Genomic DNA, 21810 nt, shown 5'->3' on the forward strand with positions numbered 1-21810 from the left:
TAACATGGAGGGACAGAGTCTTGGAACACATCTACCAGACTCCTGGATTAAAAAGTGGGAGTTCTCAGCTGGGCACGGTGGTTCACGCCTGTAATCCAGCACTTTGGGAGGCAGAGGTGGGTGGATCGCAAGGTAAGGAGTTCAAGACCAGCCTGGCGTGGTGGTGTGCACCTCTAATCCCAGCTACTTAGGAGACTGAGGCAGGGGAATTGCTTGAACTCAGCAGGCAGAGGTTGCATTGAGCCAAGATCGTACCACTGTACTCCAGCCCAGGTGACAGAGCAAGACTCTGTCTCAAAAAAAGAAAAAAGAGTGGGACTTCTCTTTCTATCTCATGTCATTAATTATGGAAGACTCCCAAATGATCCAGCTCAGGCTACTCCTTTCTACTCTAGATTCCTATTTCTAACTGCCTACTCAATATCCCAGTGTGAATATCTTACAGATACCATTAACGTAACATCCTCTTTCTCCCCACAAACCTGCTCCTTTCACAGTCTCTTCTCTCTCAGGAAGTGACATTGACATAAATCCTAATGTTCAGTTCTGAGAACTTGGATGATTTTTGACTCCTCTATTTCTCAAACCACCCACATCCAAATACATCAATACACTCTGTGAGCTCTGTCAAGCATCAGATCATTTTTTTTTTTGCCATCTCTACCTCTATTGTCCCCATGCAAGCCACCATTATATCTCCCCTGGATGACGACAGTACCCTCCTGTCATGTAGCTTCTGCCACACCTTCCCCTGTGCCTCCAACCTCTTCCTACCCCAGGGCTTCAGTGCAAGCCAAATCCAGCCAGTGATCTTTTGAAACCAAAAGTCAAATAATATCATTCTCATGCTCAAAACTCCTCAGCTGTTTTCTATTTCACTTTAAATAAAAACTTTTCAATTACCTACAAAATCTGACATCATGTGGCATTCTGACCTCATTTCTTCCTATCCTTCCTTTTTCTCATTTCAGTGCAGCCTCGTTAGCTTTAGAGCTGTTTCTTGAACAATCCTGGCACATCCCAGTATTAGAAATTTCTGGTCCCTCTTCCTGGAATGTTATTCTGCCAGATAATGCCTTGGTGCCATTCCACATCAAGTCCTTGCTCATATAGTATGTCCGCAGTAAGGCCCTCCCTGACACCCATTTAACATCGCAACCTTCTGCTTACCACATATTGTACCTACCTTCTTTGCCCTTTTGCAATTCACAGATCGTGTTATTATTTGATATACTAGAGGTTTTCCTTATTTATTTATTATCTATCTTTTCTCTTTAGAATGCATTATTCCTGAAGACAGAGGTTTTTGTCTTTTTTCCTGTTATATGGCTAGCTTCTAAAACAATGCCTGGAAAATATATTTCTAGTGGAAAATATTTGTTGAACTAATTAATAAGAGGATCAGAATACTTTTGATACACAAAAGTGCTAGAGTTGTTACAAGCTGTCAGGGTCCTCAAAGGAATGTAGAGAATAAAAACCATAAAGCACCATCACCCCAGTGCTTTATTTGAAAGATCACTGGTGCTCATGGCTGCTACTACTATTTGCTGCCTCTGCTAAGCCTAATTTTTAAAGGTTTTACCCCTGCCACCATCATGACCCACGTTACTGTATGACTGAAAATAGCTAGAGTCTTGGCTGACTCTGAATTCTGCATATTCCTTTTCAATTTCTCTACTCGCAGTTCCTTCCAACTTGGTACAAGTTGATGCAGTTTCCTGCCTGTTTTTACTTGCATAAAAAGCATCCTGCCTCAGACTACCTTTCTTTCTTAACCTAACCAGCAATCATTCACTCATCACTCCACAGATAAAACATGACCATCAATGTTTTGAAAGCAAATCAAGGTATCCATGTTGAAATAATACTTTTGTAGCTTGAACTAGAACCAGTGTTATAATTGTATCTTTGGTTACAAGATAATTAAGCAATGTAGAGAAATACTAAGAAGGTGGGTTTTAAGGATACACTAAAGTGTATAAAATAAAAAAGACATAAATTAGGTGATGTAAAAAATTTAAAAAGCTAAATGCTACTTGAAATATTTGATGGGTCCTAGAGGAGTAGGTGTTACAGAGGAGCTTTGAAAGGAGAAAGGAATTCTTCCAAAGTACTGTACTCTGGACTTACTATATCTGTGAGAATTTCAAGTTATAACGCACTGCCATTTTCTTCATTCAAAGACTATGTGTGGTGCTAAATAGAGCTTCCACTTTTAATGTAATTTAAAAAAACAGCAATAGAACTAATTCTAGAGATGTAAAGGACTTCTGTATTGTCTGGTGTCCTACATTTGGATGTGGAGCTGAGCGTTTTGTGCTCACCGCTTCCCAGTTGGGTAGAATCTGGAGCAGGAATGGCCATCCCAGGCGCAGTAAGGGTCCCGTGCCAGGCAGCAGTCAGCGCAGGCTGCACCATAGATGTGGCAGCGATGCAGAGACACTTGGGAAATCCCTTCATTGGAACTCAAATACAACTGTTGCTATTAAAGGAATGAAGATTTATTTCAGATGTGGAAGTTAAAGGACAACTTTCAGCAGGAATACATTATAATATATGCCCACAAACCCTTGGATTCATTTTGGAACTAAAACGTGAAGCAAAGCACAGAAGGGTATAAAGCCAAAATAAATAGAATTTTCCTACGTTTATATGCCTATAACATTACCACTTTCCGGTTAAAAAAGAAAAGCTCAAAGCACCATATAGAATGGTAATGTGTTTTAGACATTGGGATTCATTGTTCTTTCAGATTTGAGCTAATGTATTACAGATTTAAGTTATAATGTTTTCTTTTTTTCTTTGAATGCTGTCTCTTAGCAAAGCACAGGGAAGCATTCTTATTTTTCAAGTATGGCAATACATTACTTTGTAAATTTGAGAAAGTCTGGTTTAAAATAAAGGGCATTTTAAGTTTAGAAAGAAAAAATAGTAAATAGTAAGTACTGGATAAAACAAAAAAGCACATTTTGGTCACATGCCTTTGTAAGTGGCATGTTACTCATTAAAACTACCTAAATATAATTATTTAGAAGAATATCAGTATTTATATTTAAACATGTCTTAAAATTCTGCTTGATCCAGTGATTTTCATCATCCTAAAGACGTCATGAATGGAGATTTCATCCTCCTTCAGTTGTAGGATGTCTACTGCTTCTAAGATAATGGTTTGAATCCTTTAACTGTGCATCACATGGTTCTCAGGCGTTGAAGGAATGAGTCTCTCATTGACACTGCTTACTTTTCAAAGGACTTATATAATTCAAGTTAGCACAGAATCTGTAAGCTGGTACTTGAATAGATGTGGATGTATGGGTGTGTGCATACTCCTCCATATACACATACATGCATATACGCATACATATACATTTAAAAATTAAACCTCTGGAGACACCATGGGTCCAACAGGCTCTGAAGCTCTGGCGCCAGACTTCCTAGATTCAAATCCCAGCTCAGCTACAAATTTGCTGTATTAACTTTTCTGAATCACAGCCTCCTCATTATTAAAATTAAGATAACATAGCACTTACCATATATAGTTTTTGTAAAAAAATAAATGTTGTAAGTAGTTCCTCCACATAAAATGCTTGGAATAGTTTCTGGCTCATAAGTTGCTCAATGAATGTTAATTGATGGTAATAGTACAGTAAAATATCAAACTATCAATATATAAGTTTTCAATTCTAATTTGAATTGAATTGAGATTTGAATCACATCTCACTCTATTACATCTAATATAATGATTTTATTCACATCAATTGACTTTTCAGAAATTGTGCTGAAATTGATCTCCAGTTGAAACATTCAAACTATAAGAAAACAACTGCATGTTCTGGCAATAACCATTTGTCTAGGCACACTTGAAATAAATGTTTATCGAGTAAATTAGTGAATAATACAGTAAATTTATCAGCTTCATTAAAACACTTTAAGGATATCAGTATATTTGACGGTAGGACACAGGTAGTTTCCTTCTAGATAATATGATTTTGATTAATCCTACTATTTTCTGTTATATGGATAATATAATAAAATGGGAAAAAATAAAATAATAAAATGAGAAGCACTGAGAAAGGTATTTAAATACACATAAGATGTCATTAACTATTTGTAGTCCTCTTGTACTGAAAAAATGATGCAGTATGCGGTTGTACAAATGATTTCCGAAAAGTCAAACAACTATCCTTGCCTTGAATCTCATTGTTTTAATGAGACATTTTAAATTACCTACAATATAAGATGTTGAAGATAGATAGAATACGTAAACTAAATATAGTTAAAACTTGCATACAGGATTACTACGCCACACAAATGGCTTTGTGTCCATTTTGAATCTTGCCCTGATACTTTCTCTTTCCATTAACTACTATAAACAAAGGGCTTCCCTGCTAACTTCAAAGACAATTCTGACTTGAGATCTGCTCCCTAGGACATTAGACAAAATGACGAATGGCTTCTCGTTACTTGGGAAAATGTTTGTTATGCACCATACAAACATTTTTACAGATGAGATCGTTAGCTCCATTGTACCTTATTTATTTTCCCTCATAAAATTCAGTGAAGTGAAAAGAGTGTAAGACTGACTATAAAATACTATTTCATCTGTAACAAACCAAATATGGGGAAGAGCACCAAAATTACGTAATCAGTTGTGCTAACACATAAAACCTTTATTGTGTATTCCAAGAAAAATAGATCTCAGGCTTTTACAGACAGCATTTACTGAGGACACTCTTTATTCTAGGCAATTTATATAAATAAACTTGTTTGTAAGAAAAGCATTACCTTACAAATTTAGAAACTTAGGTTAGTGAAGCTACGTGATTTGTTTGTACTTTATGGTCAGATTGGGATGGAAACGCATGTCAAGCCTATTTGGAAGCCTATTCCATTGTGACTATGTTACTCTGTACCATAAAATATTTTTTTAAAAAATAATACCTTTTGGTATTGGAGAGGTACATGGTTTGCTCATGTATATATTGGAATTGTACTTTTTATTTCCATGATCATTGTATATTTGCATGTGTAAGCACAGATCAGGCAACTGATTTGAGGATTTCAATTATAGTCTAGTATTACTTTTCCAAATCCTGATTTGAGACTTTCCTTTTTTCTGACATGTTTAAATCCTAGGAAAAATATTTCCTTAAAAATAAGCATAAAAGAATGCACTGCACATTTCAAACATGTGACAACAGCAGGAACTAAAGAGAGGACTGATTACTCGCTCCAAGCCCCTAAGAATGTTATGATGTTACAGAGTAGCCCAAACTTTATGCTAAATTCCTCTCTCGGAAAGATTGTTTTTATTTTAATTGGCTTCACACACCGTAATATTTGAGAACATTAGATATACAAAATGTTGGAATATCTTCCTGTACATATGTTCTGCTCTGACAAACTTTTATACAAAAATAAACCTATTTGGTCTTTCACTAATAGCTAGTAAGTTCTACATTAAAATTAAAGGTGATTTTGCAGTATACTTTAGGCAGTAATATTTATTTTGTTAGTATAAGAACTCATTATTCAGAATTTATAAAATACAATTTTTCAGAACAAAACATTTTAATAATCAAAGAGCATAAAAATAGCTTAGTTTTTACCTTTTTAGATGAAATTTTCATTACTGTTATAGGAGAATGATTCTAAAAAATTAGAAAACACCATGTTAGTTGCTCGAATATTCCTTAAAATGATTTTACATTCATTTTGTTTCTATTAAATCTTAAGAAATCATTTTTCTTTATATATACATCTACTTTAAAAGTACTTGTCATATAAAGTACATTTGCATATATTTGTCTATAAAGTACACTTCCTCTTTGGAAACTAAGGTTAGAGTTGTTACACAGATATATGCCTAAACTAAAAAAAGAGTAGTTATTAAAACACATGTATCAGTAGAGGCATTAGAACAAAAAATAAAAATTTGAGAAGGGAATTTTTAGAATATTGAATCCAACGAATAACTCAGAATTGGATCCATGCACTCAGGTGGAGGAGGCTGTGGAATGGTACACCATCTAATTCCTCCACAACACAAGCACTCTGCATAAGACACTATTGTTCACCTGCCAGTGCTGTTTTGGAAAGACCATACATTAGGCTGAATCATACTAGTTAATACTCATTGTTGCAAACAAAAAAAATATAGTTAGAAAGGTCTTCTTTTGATAAAATGTGAACATAAGAATTTTCTGGAATAGTAATGCTTTTGCAAATTATTCATTTCTTTACTTCTTAAAAATTATTAGCTACTTTTAATGATCAAAAATTAGACTTCTGGCAGTTGCAGTGGCTCATGCCTGTAATCCCAGCACTTTGAGAGGCTGAGGCAGGTGGATCACCTGAGGTAAGGAGTTCGAGACCAGCCTGGCTAAAATGGTGAAACTTTGTCTCTACTAAAAATACAAAATTAGCTGGGTGTGGTAGCGCATGCCTGTAATCCCAGCTGCTTGGGAGGGTGAGATGGGAATCACTTGAACCCAGGAGGTGGAGGTTGCAGTGAGTCAAGATCATGCCATCGCACTCCATTTCAAAAAAAAAAAAAAATCAGACTTCTGGTAAAGTGATTGAGATCCATGAGCTTTATTTAAATAACTCAAGTGGAAGCAAGCTCTCTAAATTAAATATATCCACAGTTATTTTGCTTTCTGGAGTTGCATGTATTTACTGACATTTAAAAAGGGAAAACAGTGATATCTTTAATTCTCCATTGCAACAATTGTTGATCATCCCTTATTAACACACACACACACACACACACACACACAAATGTTGCAACTTATAATCAGCTAGGTCGCTACTAGTAGTTATACTTCCAATTCTAGTTAAGCTCAAGGAAACCAGACTTATTGTCAGAAAATGTGGAACAAAGGACTAAAAGAAGAGATTATGGTCCTGCACTGTATGAAAACAAAGCTGCTGGTTTTTCAAAGTCACGCTGAATTTTCTGCAGTATATCAGTGTGACACTTAGCTAAGAAAACTTTTCCATTTAGATGCATTACTTCCTCACATGCTCATCACAGTATATCATACACACCCAATTATTTTAACCTCACCTCAGAAATGTGACACAAACACCATGCCGAAGACAGTAACTGTATTCAGTAACTGTGTCTCCTGACTTGGCCATATCAATCACTGGCACACGCATCAGTAAGAAAGCTCAAACTTGTTTTGGTCTCTCTCGGGCTGATGTCCCCCACATGCATTCTGACTGACTCTATTTTTCCACTGAGAGTTTATTCTTCAAGATGATAACACCAGCATAACTCATATGACAGACCATAAGTAGCACGTGATCAGAATAACTCATGTTTCTTCCCATAACATGTATGTTTAGGTTTATGTCATGCTCACTCAATTAACATTTCCTGATAATCAAAAAGACATATTTCAGTATTAAAAATGAAGTGTTGCTATATGACATTTTTGCTGTCTTCAAGAATACTCCAGAATAAGGCATTTTATATTATTTTAGCAAGTCAAGTTATCCCTACTGAGTTGAATTTTAAAAAAGTATGTTCTATATATGTGATTTTGGTTAATCTAGTGAAATAATCAATTCCTTTATAAAACAAGGCATGAAGAAAGCACTTGTCTGAATATCATTGACGTCATTTTATGAGCACAATTTTAACACACCAATCACAAAGAACCTGTGCCAAAGTTAGTCTAGCATTAAAAATTATAAATTTAATAACATAGTAGGAAACTTGCCAGAGTTCCTCAAATTTTTTATTTGATTCTATTTTATATTTCTTTACTTTTAAAATTTATTACCTAAATCTAACAGTACTACACCCTACTCACTTAATGTGCTTAAAAAGTCAGTATTTTTGGTGACCGTGGGAATGTCTATAAATGAGTCAATACATTCCAAGTCCACTCAAATAAGCAAAGTGACTTGCTGGACTAGCAACAGTTTGCTACTGGGAGTTCTGAAGTGCTACTTTTACTCAGTCATAGGCTGACTGTGGTCTTTTGTTGTGTCTGGGCCATTGTTTCTTAATTGGTTTAGTTGGAAATAGCAGTCTGCAGCAGGATTGATTCCATGCCAAACTTTCTTTGCAATTCTAATAGCTCCTCTGCTGAGCTTTACCCATCTTTCCAAATGCAGATAAAAAGCACCACTTGAACTACAGTGACTGACACTGTGAGCAGAGAAGGGCACAGCAGGACACAGCAAATCCCCTCTCCTGGCTCACAGATACATAAAGAACAGGCACTCTGCCCTGACCAGGTGAGATCTTACAGTACTGAACTTCTCTTGTCTACCTTTTTTTTTTTTAATTTTTTGCTGTGCTTTGTCTTTTTCCATTTTTATCCTAAATTCAAGGACAGGGAGAATAATACAATGAAATCTCAAGTTCTGACAGAACATGAAGTTCTGAGTGGTAAAGAGACAACATTTGTTTTATTTAACTAAAGTGACATTTGAATTAAAGGCAATAAAACGAGAGAAAACGAGGTCGTTTTTCTTGAAATTACAGGCTAAAAAAATATGAGAAGCTTATCTAACAATCAATAATGTGAAAGTATTTGGGTTTCAGTGGCTTGTGAAGCGAATGATAAAAGCCCTTTCATGGCAAAATCTTCCAGACCTTGACAACTAGAGCTCATTTTAAAAAAATAATGATGACCACAATTCTTCAAGTTGTGATGACAGCTTAAAAACAGAAAGAATCCTTTTATGTTAAGATAACTTGAAATGTAGGAAAATACTTTGCAAAAACATTTGTTCTATATTTCTTATTTTATCTGGTGTTTTCCTACCCTCAAAAATTCATAACATTCATTTACTTGATCTTTTATCAAATATAGTTTCCTCCCAAGTGGCATAAGATTAAAGAATTCCACTCATCGTGCATGTTCTGAGATTAATAGAAGAGATGTTCAAACCTTAAAGACTTCCAGCTCCTCCAGAATGAGCTCGCCACTGGCAGAGTTGTTAGTAGGAAGAACGACCACTTTATGCACAGTACCCCGATCTAAATTAAAGAAAGAAGCAATGAGGTGTTACAATACTTTTTAAAAGAATGATATTTAGACAAAGGACTACTGATTTAGAACATTATTTACATAAGTATTTAGTAATCAAAAACATTGTTCATATTAAGCCATTGCCATGTCCAATATCCTGAGTGTATTCCAAATCTCATAAAAATTGATACTACATACAATTCAAGAGGTACTAATATGAATATCATATTCTGGACATATTGGGTGTAGCCATATCTATGAGAGAAGGAAAGAATCTTCAAATGTTAAGTAAAAAGTTCAGAAACACATGCCCAGCTAATTTTTTGTATTTTCAATAGAGATGGGGTTTCAACATGATAGCCAGGATGGTCTCAATCTCCTGACCTTGTAATCCATCCACCTTGGCCTCCCAAAGTGCTGGGATTACAGGTGTGAGCCACTGCACCCGGCCAATATATAAGTTTAATTCTGGTCATTAATATTACTTACTCTTCCACATCAACATTATGTATAAGTCCCCTGGGTCAAATTATTTCTTCTGAGGAGGTAAGAACTTAGGTTGCTGCAGACCCGTACAAATTTGCTGCCAAGTAACAAGTTGGCAATACGTTTCTTAGGATATTCTCAAAATGTAGAGGAAATTTTGAAATTAGATGATCCAAATTAGAGAAATCAAATAAGAAATTTACTTATATTTTCTAATTACTGATAGCCAAAAATTGAGATGCCCAAATAAATATAAGAATACAGAAAATATTATTTATGTCACGATTTATAATTAAAATGGCTTCACAAGTCACATAAACATTATGCATATAATCATGCCACTCTACCAATCACATGAATTTTAGGTTTAAAAGACACTAGTCTAGATTTAGCAATGTGGGGTTAAAGCATATTTGTGAGTAATCTGGCAAAGTAAAAATATATTTACTTAAAATATTTCTATTAACTAATGAGTTGGATCATAAATATCAAGTTACTGCTCTTTTAAATTATAACTCTAAATTTATAATTTGTAAATATGCATTATCATCAACATAATGTGCATTTTAAAATTCTGTTGAAAAATGTCATAAGAAGAATTAACTTGAACTGAATCGTACAGGACGTTACAACTAGAAATCACATAGTGACTAACACTATAAATTCCAAATCTCACATCTCAAGTTGGCTTCTATTCTGCAGGCAAGAATTCCTCTGACGTAAAAGATTTTATCTCATGTTTATAGTTTGTGTTTTATTAATCCAATTGATAGAGTCAAAGTAATTCTTAATAAAAAATAAACTCAACTTTAAAAACACTGAAAATTAAAAAATAAAAATCCACTAAATTAAAATAAAATATTTATACAAAAGAGCAAGACAGAGTTTGCCAGAATAATCCCTGAAATTTGTAAGGATACAAAGTATAAGCACATAATCTTAGAAGCTGCAAAGCATACTCTGTAATTTAAAATTCACTTCTTAAACCATACTCAAAAAATATGAAAATAATAACAATCCCACAGATATGCAGGCTCCAGTTTTCATTAAAAAGGTCTGAAATATCTGTTTTGCAGATGCTTTCTTAGAATCACCCCTGATAACAATTTAGATGATTTTCTTGGAAGTTAGGAACTACAAGTAAAAATTGGAAGTGAAAACACATGTGAGGATGCTGTGCAGAGACATGTCACAACTGAAAATGGATAAAAGTGGTTGGAGGTGTTCCTTAATTTCTAATAACAACCTATTGCAATTAGCTGTGGAAACTCCTATAGAAATACAACATACCAAAAACTTTATCTGAAACCCATGAAACTGTTACAGCTAGGGCAAGATTTTTTTTAATTTTTTATTTGTGTGTGTGTGTGTGTGTGTGTGTGTGTGTAAACAAGCACATGCATGTGTACGCATATATGTTCCTGCGAATATTTGTGGAATTAATTTGTAGGCATGAAGGATGAGAGAAAACTCAGAAGAATTCAGATGTAAAATCTTTGTTATATGGCATGTTATCATAAAAAGTAAGTTCTTTTTTTTTTTACAAGTCATAACATTTTTATGGTTCCCTGCTGCAGTTTGTAAGGATCACTACCATTCTGTGTGACAGCAAAATCCACATTCTTTCTTCTTTGTTTGCAACTCTTTAAGTTTTTAATTATGGATCTATAATAGTTGTACATATTTATGAGGTATATGTGATATTTTGATATAGACATACAATGTGTAATGATCAAATCAGGGTAACTGGGGTACTCATTATCTTAAGCATTTACCATTTCTTTGTGTTAGGAATATTCCAGTTCCACTCTTTTAGTTATTTTAAAATATACAATGAATCACTGTTTACTATAGTTGCCCTACGAAAAGAGACTGAGTGGCTGTGTATAACATAGCTCCAAATAAAACCACAGAAAAACAGATTTTGGTTAGAAAGGTTCCGATAGATAAAACTATCAGCTTTGAAAAGAATTAAGTACTCTCAAATGAGACAACTGACTCCATTTTCCCCCAGTGTTTTAACTTACCATGAGAGCAAAATTTTACAGAAATCCCCATTTTCTTCTGACACGGCCCACAACAAACATACTTTATGCATACCATTTAAAAAATATTACACAAAGAAGAGCTATGAAGATGAGCTAACAAAAAGATAATGCAGGCTGGGCACAGTGGCTCACACCTGTAATCCCAGCACTTTAGGAGGCCAAGGCAGGCGGATCACCTGAGTTCAGGAGTTCGAGACCGGCCTGGCCGACATGGCGAGACCCTGTCTCTAATAAAATTACAAAAAATTAGCCAGGTGTGGTGGTAAGTGCCTGTAATCCCAGGTACTCTGGAGGAGGCTGAGGCCTGAGGATCACTTGAACCTGGGAGGCGGAGGTGGCAGTGAGCCAAGATGGTGCCACTGCACTCCTGCACTCCAGCCTGGGGGATAGAGCACGACTCTGTTTCAAAAAAAAAAAATACCACTTTTAGTCACTTCTTCTCTTTTCCTTTATGATTTTTGGTTTTGATGGTAATGAGCTCCCCATATGAGCAATACTTCTGAGGTATCCTTGGGCTGTATCTTTTACTACTAATTAAATAAGTCGTCTTAAGTTGTCTTCTATGTTGTTAAGTTGTCTTTCATTCGCTGATTCGACAAGAAAGTACTGAGAGAGTTCAGTGAGTTGGGCAGTATGGATGCAAACATACATACGCACAGGACTCAAGAGTTCCGAATCTAGAATTTATGGCTTTTTGAGCAGTAAGTGTGTTCCCATTAAAATGTTAGTCATTGAGAGATATGCATTCCAGAATGGCCATAAAATCCCAATTACTTATGTCTACATAAAGCCATGTCCGTGCCCTTTCGTTTGAAGATGATAATATAGTTATCAAATGTCTTCCTTCTGGGGGTGGTGAGAATGGTATTCCTTGAATGTATTCACAACTATAAATCATTTTTATTGTTCTGTAGAATTGGGTTATTGCTTGGGGAAAGCACTATGCCTATGATTTAGTTACAGTGAAGCTGTCACTTCCTTTTTTCCTTAAACCTCACTTTGCTAGTGCGTAAAACGTAAGTAATAACCATGCTTTTCATAATGGATATCTAAAAATCTATTACGCTAAAGCTAAAGCTTAGCCAGAATCACTTCCCTTCTCTTGGTGCTAACACCCTGACACATCTTCGGGAAACACCGCCTATCTCATTCTCAGTCTACCTGGTTAGGGAATGCCTTTCTCTCTCTTCCAGCTCCAGGGAGGCCCACATGATGTAGGCTAGGCCAAGAAGAGCACACCCTTCCTTGCCCCTGTGATTCACACAGGAACTGGCCTAGAAGTGAGTGAGGGCTCTGCCCTTCCTGGGAATGAGGTAAGTGAGACTCTTCTTCTTTCTGAAATCAGGAGTATTAAAGCTTATAAATCTGGAGGTGCTGGAGCTGTTCTTACTACCACAAGCAGAGACTTCATTTGAGAACAAGCAATGCAGAGGAAACTGGAAAGGTAGAGTAAAACTGAAAGGTGGTGAAATGAGCTCCTGACCACATCATCTTAGCACAAAGTTAGCTATGTCTGCGGCTGCATTCCGGATTTCTCTGTTAGACAAAGAAAACAGTATTCTGTTTTAAGTAGTCTGAGTCAGGTGTGTGGTCACTTTCAGTTGAGAGCTCTGACTAATAAAAATTAAACAAATAAGACATGGAAATTGCCTAGCATGGTGGCTGGCACATCAAGAACTTTCTCAGTAAGTAAAAGTTATGTTTTAGCTTTAGCTTCATCACTAAGTACACTTTTCACATGACTGCAGTCACTTTCTTTTACTGGACCTCAATTTTCTCAGCTGTGAGGTGTAGATAATAGAGATACTCTGAATACATTACAGCATTGTGTGGATAAGACAAATCTGCAAAGTGATTTGCATAATGCAACTCTATGCACAAAGACAACACAGCAGACTCATCAATCCACATGAGATATTTTTATTTTCTCTTGTTTTATTAAATCATTAAAGAAAATCTCCTGGACAGGCTTCCTTCCTGCCTTATTTACTTTATACTATCCTATTTTTTTCTAATATAAGGGAGCACAGCAATTATCCTTAAACCTTTCCACTGTTTCTGGCCAAGAGATCAGCTTGTATTTTAAGTACAGTAAGTGTTGGCTGTCTCAGGCAAGGGATCAAACACAGCTCACTACCAAGCAGGTCACTGGAATCAACATTTGTGTATCTATCTCTTGAGTCTTATGTAAACAGTTCTTAGGGGGTTTCCCTGGAAACTGACGTGCCAAACTGTCTGTTTTCCCCTGCTCTTCTGGTTGCCTAGGGATCTGGGGGAACACTGCCTCCGTAATGGGATCTGGTCAGTCCCTTCCTCCTGGTTGCTAACCTATAAACATATTCTAGTCAGGACCATGGATGTATCACACACAGTCACACAAGTTCCTGTGCACAGAAGGGCTCTTTGTGTTCCTACATGTCAGCCTAGGCAGCCGCACACATGATATTAGGGGTAAATTATTTCAAAATAATCAGTTCTAGTATTTATTAAAGTATTATAAAAGATAAAATTGGGCTGGGTGCGGTGGCTCATGCCTGTAATTCCAGCACTTTGGGAGGTTGAAGCGGGTGGATCATGAGGTCAGTAGATCGAGACCATCCTGGCCAACATGGTGAAACCCCACGTCTACTAAAATACAAAATATTAGCCAGGTGCGGTGCTGGGCTCCTGTAGTCCCAGCTACTCGGGAGGCTGAGGCAGAGGAATTGCTTGAACCCAAGAGGCAGAGGTTGCAGCGAGCCGAGCTTGCGCCACTGCACTCCAGCCTGGGGACAGATCAAGACTCCGTCTCAACAAACAAAACAAAACAAAACAAAAAAGATAAAATCACCACATTTATTAAAAGGCATTTCTTCCTTTTTAATAATTTTCTGAGACAACTTGCTTATTAAAATAAACATACTTTGAAAGCCCAAAAAAGAACTGCAAAATCTTTGCTTGGCAAATGAATCCTTACCAGAGATGAGGGAGGTATGACTAGACATGTCAATTATTAGTTTCTATAGTTAGGTACTGATAATTGGCTGCCTTATTTTATGTTAAACACCCATTCCTAATATGTTTATTTTCCTGTTAGGTAATCAAACTGCTGCTACAATCTTTTAATAGTGAGTTTTAACATTTCAGAATACAACTGAATCATGAGTTTATAAAACCTTTATTAGGCTAGTTCACTGAATCCACTTTTAAAAGGTAGCATTCTACGCATGTGTACACCTTATTCCAAAAAAATAAAGTATTTCTAAACTGAGTTATTTAGCCCACTTTCTCACATTTAGCAAGGTTTCTCACATGGTGAGCTTTGAATCGGTAATTGAATTGACACCTTCAGCCTCAGCCCTGGGGGTATTAGAGCCCCAGTTGGTCATCAAGGGCATCTCAAGTGTCTATATTTGAGGGGAGGCCCTTAGAAAGGCTGTATCAACAAAAGCCATCTAATCACCATCTTCCAAAGTGTGTTGATACTAAAGAGTTTAGAGGGTCATATAAATTTGAAAGTACTGGGTTAAACAAGGTTAAACAGGTTTTTTTTTTTTCCTCTGCAGAACCTTTCAGAACAGTTAAAATACTTTGTTGCATTATGAGGAAAACAGTGTACTCAGTGACTTTCAAGTTTATTTGCTGATACCATTAATTTCACTTGGCTCCTTAGCACCTAGAGTCATGTTCAATTATACAAATAGTTTCTCAAAGTGTGGCTTTCAGATTACCTCACTCAAAGTCACCTTGGGAGCTTACTAAAAATACAGACGCTGGTTCCCACATCACACCACAGACATAATTTTTGGAGGTGCTGCATATTAAATAAGCTTTAGAGAGGAAACATAAGTTTTCTTAAACATTAAAGAATCATGAGAGACAAACAGGGTAATTTTTAAAACCTATTTCATTTCTCAGAAGTTGTCTGTATTTAATCAAAGAGACAGCTACCAAATTAGTTCTTAAAATATAAATATGTTAAACTTTCTTTTCTATTTTTAGCTAAAATGACACATTTTCTATCACTATGTTAAATTATTGACTTATTTGCAATATATTAAAATACCCTGAGAAAGTCTTCAAGCAGAATTATAACAAATAATTTTCATATGTTTTGAAAATTAGAGTGTATATATATGATTTATGAAATTATAAAAACAACAATCTTCAGTAAAATGAATGGTAATTCCTAGAGTTGGCATAGAAGTAAGGAAATAAAGATTTTCAAACACTTTTGGTAGAAATGTAATCAGGAAAATCTTTCTGGAGGGCAATATGGCCACTGACCATGACAGAGTAACTGACACTAGAGTACTTTCCTGCAGTAAGCAAATAAAAAACTGGACAAAATGTATGAGGCCAACTATTTTTAGGTAACAGGTAACAGGCAGTGCAAGACTAGAAGAAAGGATACTCACAAGCTAATCTTCATGATCATCCCCGACTTGCTGTCTGGGAACAATCCCAGCAGAGGTTCAGAGAGCTGGTGTTCAAGCAGAGCATGGTATTTCCACTAAGATGAGGAGGCAGATATGAAAGTGTAGGGCAGCAGAAAGAAATCGGTTCTGTGGTACAGGGTGTCAGAGAGAGGGAGCTGTCCAGAAACAGGGGTTTCAGAAATCCATGTGAAAACACTCTGTGAGTCTGTGGTTGAGTCCTGGGCTATATATGTAGGATGAGTGCACCAGAAGCTTACCAGATTACAGATTGCTATTTGAGAAACCTGTTCAAATAAATTACAGGTTTGGTAATTCTGGAAGAAAAAGCTGGATGAAGTTGTTCTTGCCTCATTCAGATCTCATTAACACCTTGTTAAAACCCTGACATCCAGCTGACACAAGAAAGGCTGAGATTTTAAAAGTGCCATATTCTAGAGTAAGATCTAATTTAGGCCTGCCCTAACAAAACCTATAATCAAATCTGATAAGACATGGAAGGGAGAGATTTTGGAGTTTTGAGTCCTGCAAAATTGGAGTGATATGCTTTAAGCATATGCATTCTAACAAAGAGTAGACAAGTCCAAACAATTCCAGGGTGATCAGCTAATCATAAAGTGCTTGCTATAATAAGAATTAACACTATTCAGAGGAAGAAAACAGAACTCGAAGCCAGGGTATTATCCACAATTTCCAGTATTCAACAACATAATTCATTATATATAAAAGAGAAAATGTGACCAAGAGTTAAGAACAAAGTTGAGATAAACCAGATGCTGAATTTAGCAAATAACAGCTTTAAAGTAGTTATTATAATTAGCATAAATACATTCAAATAATAAAACAAATATATTAAAAAACTAAAGGAAGACATATCTCGACGAATTAACAAACAGGAAAACCCAGAAAAGAAAGACTATTAAACAAAATGGAAATTTTCGAACTAAAAGTATAATAGGGCCGGGCTCAGTGGCTAATGCCTGTAATCCCAGCACTTTGGGAGGCCGAGGCGGGTGGATCACGAGGTCAAGAGATCGAGACCATCCTGGTCAACATGGTGAAACCCCGTCTCTACTAAAAATACAAAAAATTAGCTGGGCGTGGTGGCGCGTGCCTGTAATACCAGCTACTCAGGAGGCTGAGGCAGGAGAATTGCCTGAACCCAGGAGGCGGAGGTTGCGGTGAGCCGAGATCGCGCCATTGCACTCCAGCCTGGGTAACAAGAGCGAAACTCCGTCTCAAAAAATAAATAAATAAATAAATAAATAAATAAAATAAATAAAAGTATAATAGCAGAAATAAAATATTAACTTCATGGGTTTAATAGCAGATTAAAGTATTGGAGTTGAAAGAGAAAATAGTGAACTTGAAGACAGATTATAATATTTATGCAATTGGAAGAACAGAGGGATAAAAGATTGAAGAAGGTGAACAGACACTTGTGGTCTTGTGTGTTATTATCAAATGATCCAACATCTAGGTGATTAGAGTTTCACAAGAAGAACAGAGAGACTGGGTAAGAAAAATACTTGAAAAAATAATGGCCATACACTTCCCAAATTTGATGAAAAATATTACATTACAGATATAAGGATTCATTAAGAACCAAGCTGAAGAAATGTTAAAAGAGTCAAACCCTGGCATATTTTATTTAAGCTGCTGAAAACAAACCACAGAGAAAAATCCTTGAAAGGAACAAGAGAAAAAAAATACATTGTCATGGGAACAAGTAATATAATTATTGGTAAGTTTTTATGAGAAACAAGGGAGGCCAAGAAGATAATGGAATAACGTTTTTTAAATGTTGAAAGAAAACACAAAGTTAATCCACAATTCTATATCCACAAAGATACTTCTTAAAAAAGGTGAAAACAATCAATAAAAGCGTGGAAAGTTTGTTGCCTGCAGACCTCCTGCATTTGGAGAAATTCTAAAGGATGCCTTTTAGTCTGGAGGGAATTGGTACAAAATGGAAACTCCAGAAGGAATAATGAGAACCTGATATGACCCTCTTTTTGTTAGCACTAATTGGTTTGCAGATATAAGTTTTGGAACTGCTACAGATACTTGTGAACATGATAAAAGCTGAACATGATAAAATCTGAAATAAGAACAAAGCTGACCCATTTCTGAAAATCTAGTGACAGAAAAATAAAACTATCCTAAAAAATAAATTAAAAAGCCAAACAGACCTTGTGATATCTTACAGAGTATTAAAAAAATCAGTATTTATAGTCTAATCCTTGTATATAAGTAGATAATTATATTCTATTTTTAATGCAGGTCCATTATCTTTTATCTACAATTCTAAAACTCCCGTTTGTTTTCTTTCTTTCTTTTTTTTTTTTTAATTTCTTTGGTGGCAAAATCTGTCCTGACTTCAACTAATTTGGTCATAAACCTGACCTGCACTGACTTCAGGCTCTTTACAGTTGGTTTTTTATTTTTATTTTTATTTTTTACACATGGTTTGAAGATTTCTGTTTCACTGCAAAAATAGTACTGTGCATTACTATAGAGTGTGGTCCAAGGTTCTGCAAGTCATTTTACTTAATATATATGACCATATTACCTTTTCCTAGTCAAATACTTCTGAATTCTGAGGCATATTTGGTTTCAAATAAGGGAATATAAACTCTAACTGCTTTCTTTTAAAAAATATTTTCTAGATTCTTTTTATAATAAGCGTATTGTAACTTCAGCAGTAGCAATTTAAGAGACATAGTTAAGTGAGACTATGGACTAAAATATATGTTCCTGTTTTGACTAAAATGCTGAAGTGTACATCCTCAAAAGCAGATCTACAAAGACTACCTTACAAATTCCGGATACCATTATGGTGTCTGCCCAACAGTAGTTACGTTAGAAGGAACACAACTAATTTGTATTATTCTCCCACAAGCTAAACACCGTGTATGTAGAAGGCTGTGCTCTACCAAGGTTCTCTTTTTGCAGTTATTAATAGCTCTCAGGAGTGGATAACAATTGCTCATTAACAGGCCAGTTAATGGCAGTCCCTACAACACTGCCACGTAAATTACAAAGAAAAAGAAAATACCACCTTCTCCTGAACTTGCAATAATGTCCTCTATTTCTATTTTATTCATTCTCATTTTGCACTTGCAAACAGTATAAACTAGAGTAAAACCTGCCACCTGTAATCCTTTTTGTTTCTTCATAAAATGTGAATATAGTGTTTGCCCTATACACCTGGCAAGGCTGTTCAAGAGCAAAGAAAATAGTCTACGTAAACCTTTCTTGGAAATCCTACAGACTGTAACTAATTTTACTCCCCATGGTCTGAAATTGCCTTTCCTTATTTGTCTCTTCACCTGTTAGATAAATTATTTATATACTTTTGTTTTACACCAGTGCTTTACTTTTATTTATCATTTCCAAACAAAAGAAATGCCACTCGCATATTACCAACAGATTCATCTGTGACGTTATTAAAGTTTTAAAAATAGTTTTTCATTTTTGTTTTGTTTTCAGCTTTTCCTAATATAGTGGGTACCCAAATGTAGGTGATATTGTAGAATAATTACATGCATATTGTTCATTACCATTTGCACTGCTTCCAGGTATCTGCGCTCTGTGAAAGGAGAGGCATTTTTTATGTTTTGTTCACTGCTTATGTCTAGTGAATAGAACAGTACTGGATACGTGGCAAGCATTCAAAATACTTATTAAATGCATATATATACTAATATGTATGATATAATATACATCATAGATATGTGTGATTGATTTCAATAATATATATCTATTATATAGGTATATGTGTGTGTGTATCTATTGAATGCTTACTAATTGCTAGGTTGTACACTCAGGCTTATACATACAATCTCATTTGGTCTTTAAAGTAAACTTATAAAGTCTACTTTAAAGTTCTCCTATAAGGAAACTAGGCTTAGAGATGTTATATAATTTTCTCAATGTCATACAATTGAGAAATACATACATACACTGATAAGCGAGAGAGGGCAGGATTTAAATGTTAATGCCAGAATATATTCCCTAATTTTTACCCGAGAATTCATCCAGATATGACATTAAAAACTATTCTAATAAGTTATTTTGTATTTGGTTTTATACAAGGCTTTGGAGAAATCACAATCAAAATTAGAAATGGTGACTATGAGAAAATCTCTTGATTTACATACCACACTGCCATATGCTGATCTAGAATTTTAATTTTATATGGGCACACACATGCTTGCATCCATTACAGCTGTAGAAAGTTTCAGAGTCATACGGCAGGTTAATTGAAAAATAGACTTCCAGGACAAAGCTGAAAGAGAAATCTTAAGGCCAGTGATTTTACTAAACTAGAAATTATATAATGACTAAATTATTTTTGATTTAATTGAAGCATACCAAAAAAGCAGAAAACAACAAAGTGTTCCCTTTTAAGATTTTGACCTAATACTTTATTTATTCAATCAAGGTGTGTCTGTCTTCATAAAAATATCTGCTATATCTAATGCGTCAAAAAGTGTTTAATAAATTTGTATATTTTGGTTCTAGAAGCAAATTTTCTCTGCAAGGGTTAAAAAACACTATAATATAGTATTGTCTCAAGTGATAATCCATCAAAATATAAATTATTACTATTATTTCCTGTAATATAGCTAAAGAATATTGATATAGGACCTCAGTAATCACTAAAATTAATGTTTCAAGACTTTGTAAATTACTAAAAATTATATATCACGTTTTAGTATTTCTCGTTTCATTACATTAAGAATAGTTTCTATTTATATTTTAATAGATAAACTGATGTACCTTCAATAATGCAGGTCGATTATGTAAGGTTTTACTGGTCCTACAAAAGCTGCAACAACTGCTCCAAAGATGCAAATTCAGGGCTAACCTTTCCATTTAATCCTTTATTGTCTGGGGGAAGAATTACTCATCTGAGATTCAATGAATTGTATGGTCACTCAACCTGTTTTCTTGCACCATTTTTATTATGAGATAGGCTCTTCTGTGTTAGTTTTCCAAGTTTAAACCACATACATAAACCAGCCTTGAATATCTATCTACATTTCTAGGTGCCTGAGTAAGGAAAACATCTTTCCTCTCAGAATTTGGTCACCACACAACCCATTTACTTGCATTGCTAATCTCTTCCTACTTTTTTCTGTTCACGTCTCAGATCTTTCCACCTGAAACGGTTATTCTCCTGGTAAATGTTAGTAATGTGTAAGAAGATAGGATGAGGAAAATAATGTATTACCAGGGCACTCAGCTATAACTGTGCCACGTCTGATGATATTGACCACTGCGTCTTCCTTCCTTTTACTGTTTGTTCTTAAGGTCACCAGGATATCACGTTCTTTTATTTTCCTGTTACTTGCATGATCACTCTTTATTTTCTTGGTAAATATTCTCTATTTTCCCACCCCTTAAATGAGATCCAAGAGTTAAGTTCTTATCTGCATAGTCTCCTAGAGTGACCTCAAGCATTGTCATGGATTCAGCTGACACCCACATTGCTAATGACTTCCAGATCTCCATCTCCAGCACAGTGCTCTCTATAACAGCCTCTTGGACTTATATGTCTGAATAGTCCACCAAAGCTTCAACTTGATGTGAGATGGAACTGAGCTTGAATTTAATTACTGTTCCTACTAGCTTTGCCGTCCTAAGCAAGCATTTAATGTCTCAAAGCCTCAGTTACACAACTGTAAAATGGGGATAATGATTCTCATTGGGTTGCTGTGAGGTTTTAACGAAATAATGTATTTTAAGAGTCAATTTAGACTCTCATGCACAGTAGGTCAAAGGAAGAGATAAGTGTGCCATTTATTAACAAAAATTAATTCATTACTCTCCAAATCTGATTGCTGATTCTCTTACCTT

At 35.3% G+C, this 21810-nt stretch overlaps 1 protein-coding gene across 2 annotated transcripts in view; it reads right to left on the minus strand.

Moving 5' to 3' along the window:
- The window catches only part of SEMA3C (semaphorin 3C), a 178204-nt gene that overhangs the window by 13050 nt on the left and 143344 nt on the right, over nucleotides 1-21810 (minus strand). For both annotated transcript variants that reach the window (XM_064375020.1, XM_064375022.1), the window contains 3 exons: nucleotides 8916-9004; nucleotides 5613-5654; nucleotides 2328-2485 (listed from right to left, as the gene is read on the minus strand). In XM_064375020.1, coding sequence (XP_064231090.1) covers nucleotides 2328-2485; nucleotides 5613-5654; nucleotides 8916-9004 — 289 coding nt within the window. The remainder of the gene's footprint in view (nucleotides 1-2327; nucleotides 2486-5612; nucleotides 5655-8915; nucleotides 9005-21810) is intronic.

The sequence above is a fragment of the Aotus nancymaae genome, unplaced genomic scaffold (assembly GCF_030222135.1).
Source record: "Aotus nancymaae isolate 86718 unplaced genomic scaffold, 86718_ANA_hifiasm-v0.15.2.pri h1tg000002l, whole genome shotgun sequence".
In the NCBI taxonomy this organism is placed as follows: Eukaryota; Metazoa; Chordata; class Mammalia; order Primates; family Aotidae; genus Aotus; species Aotus nancymaae.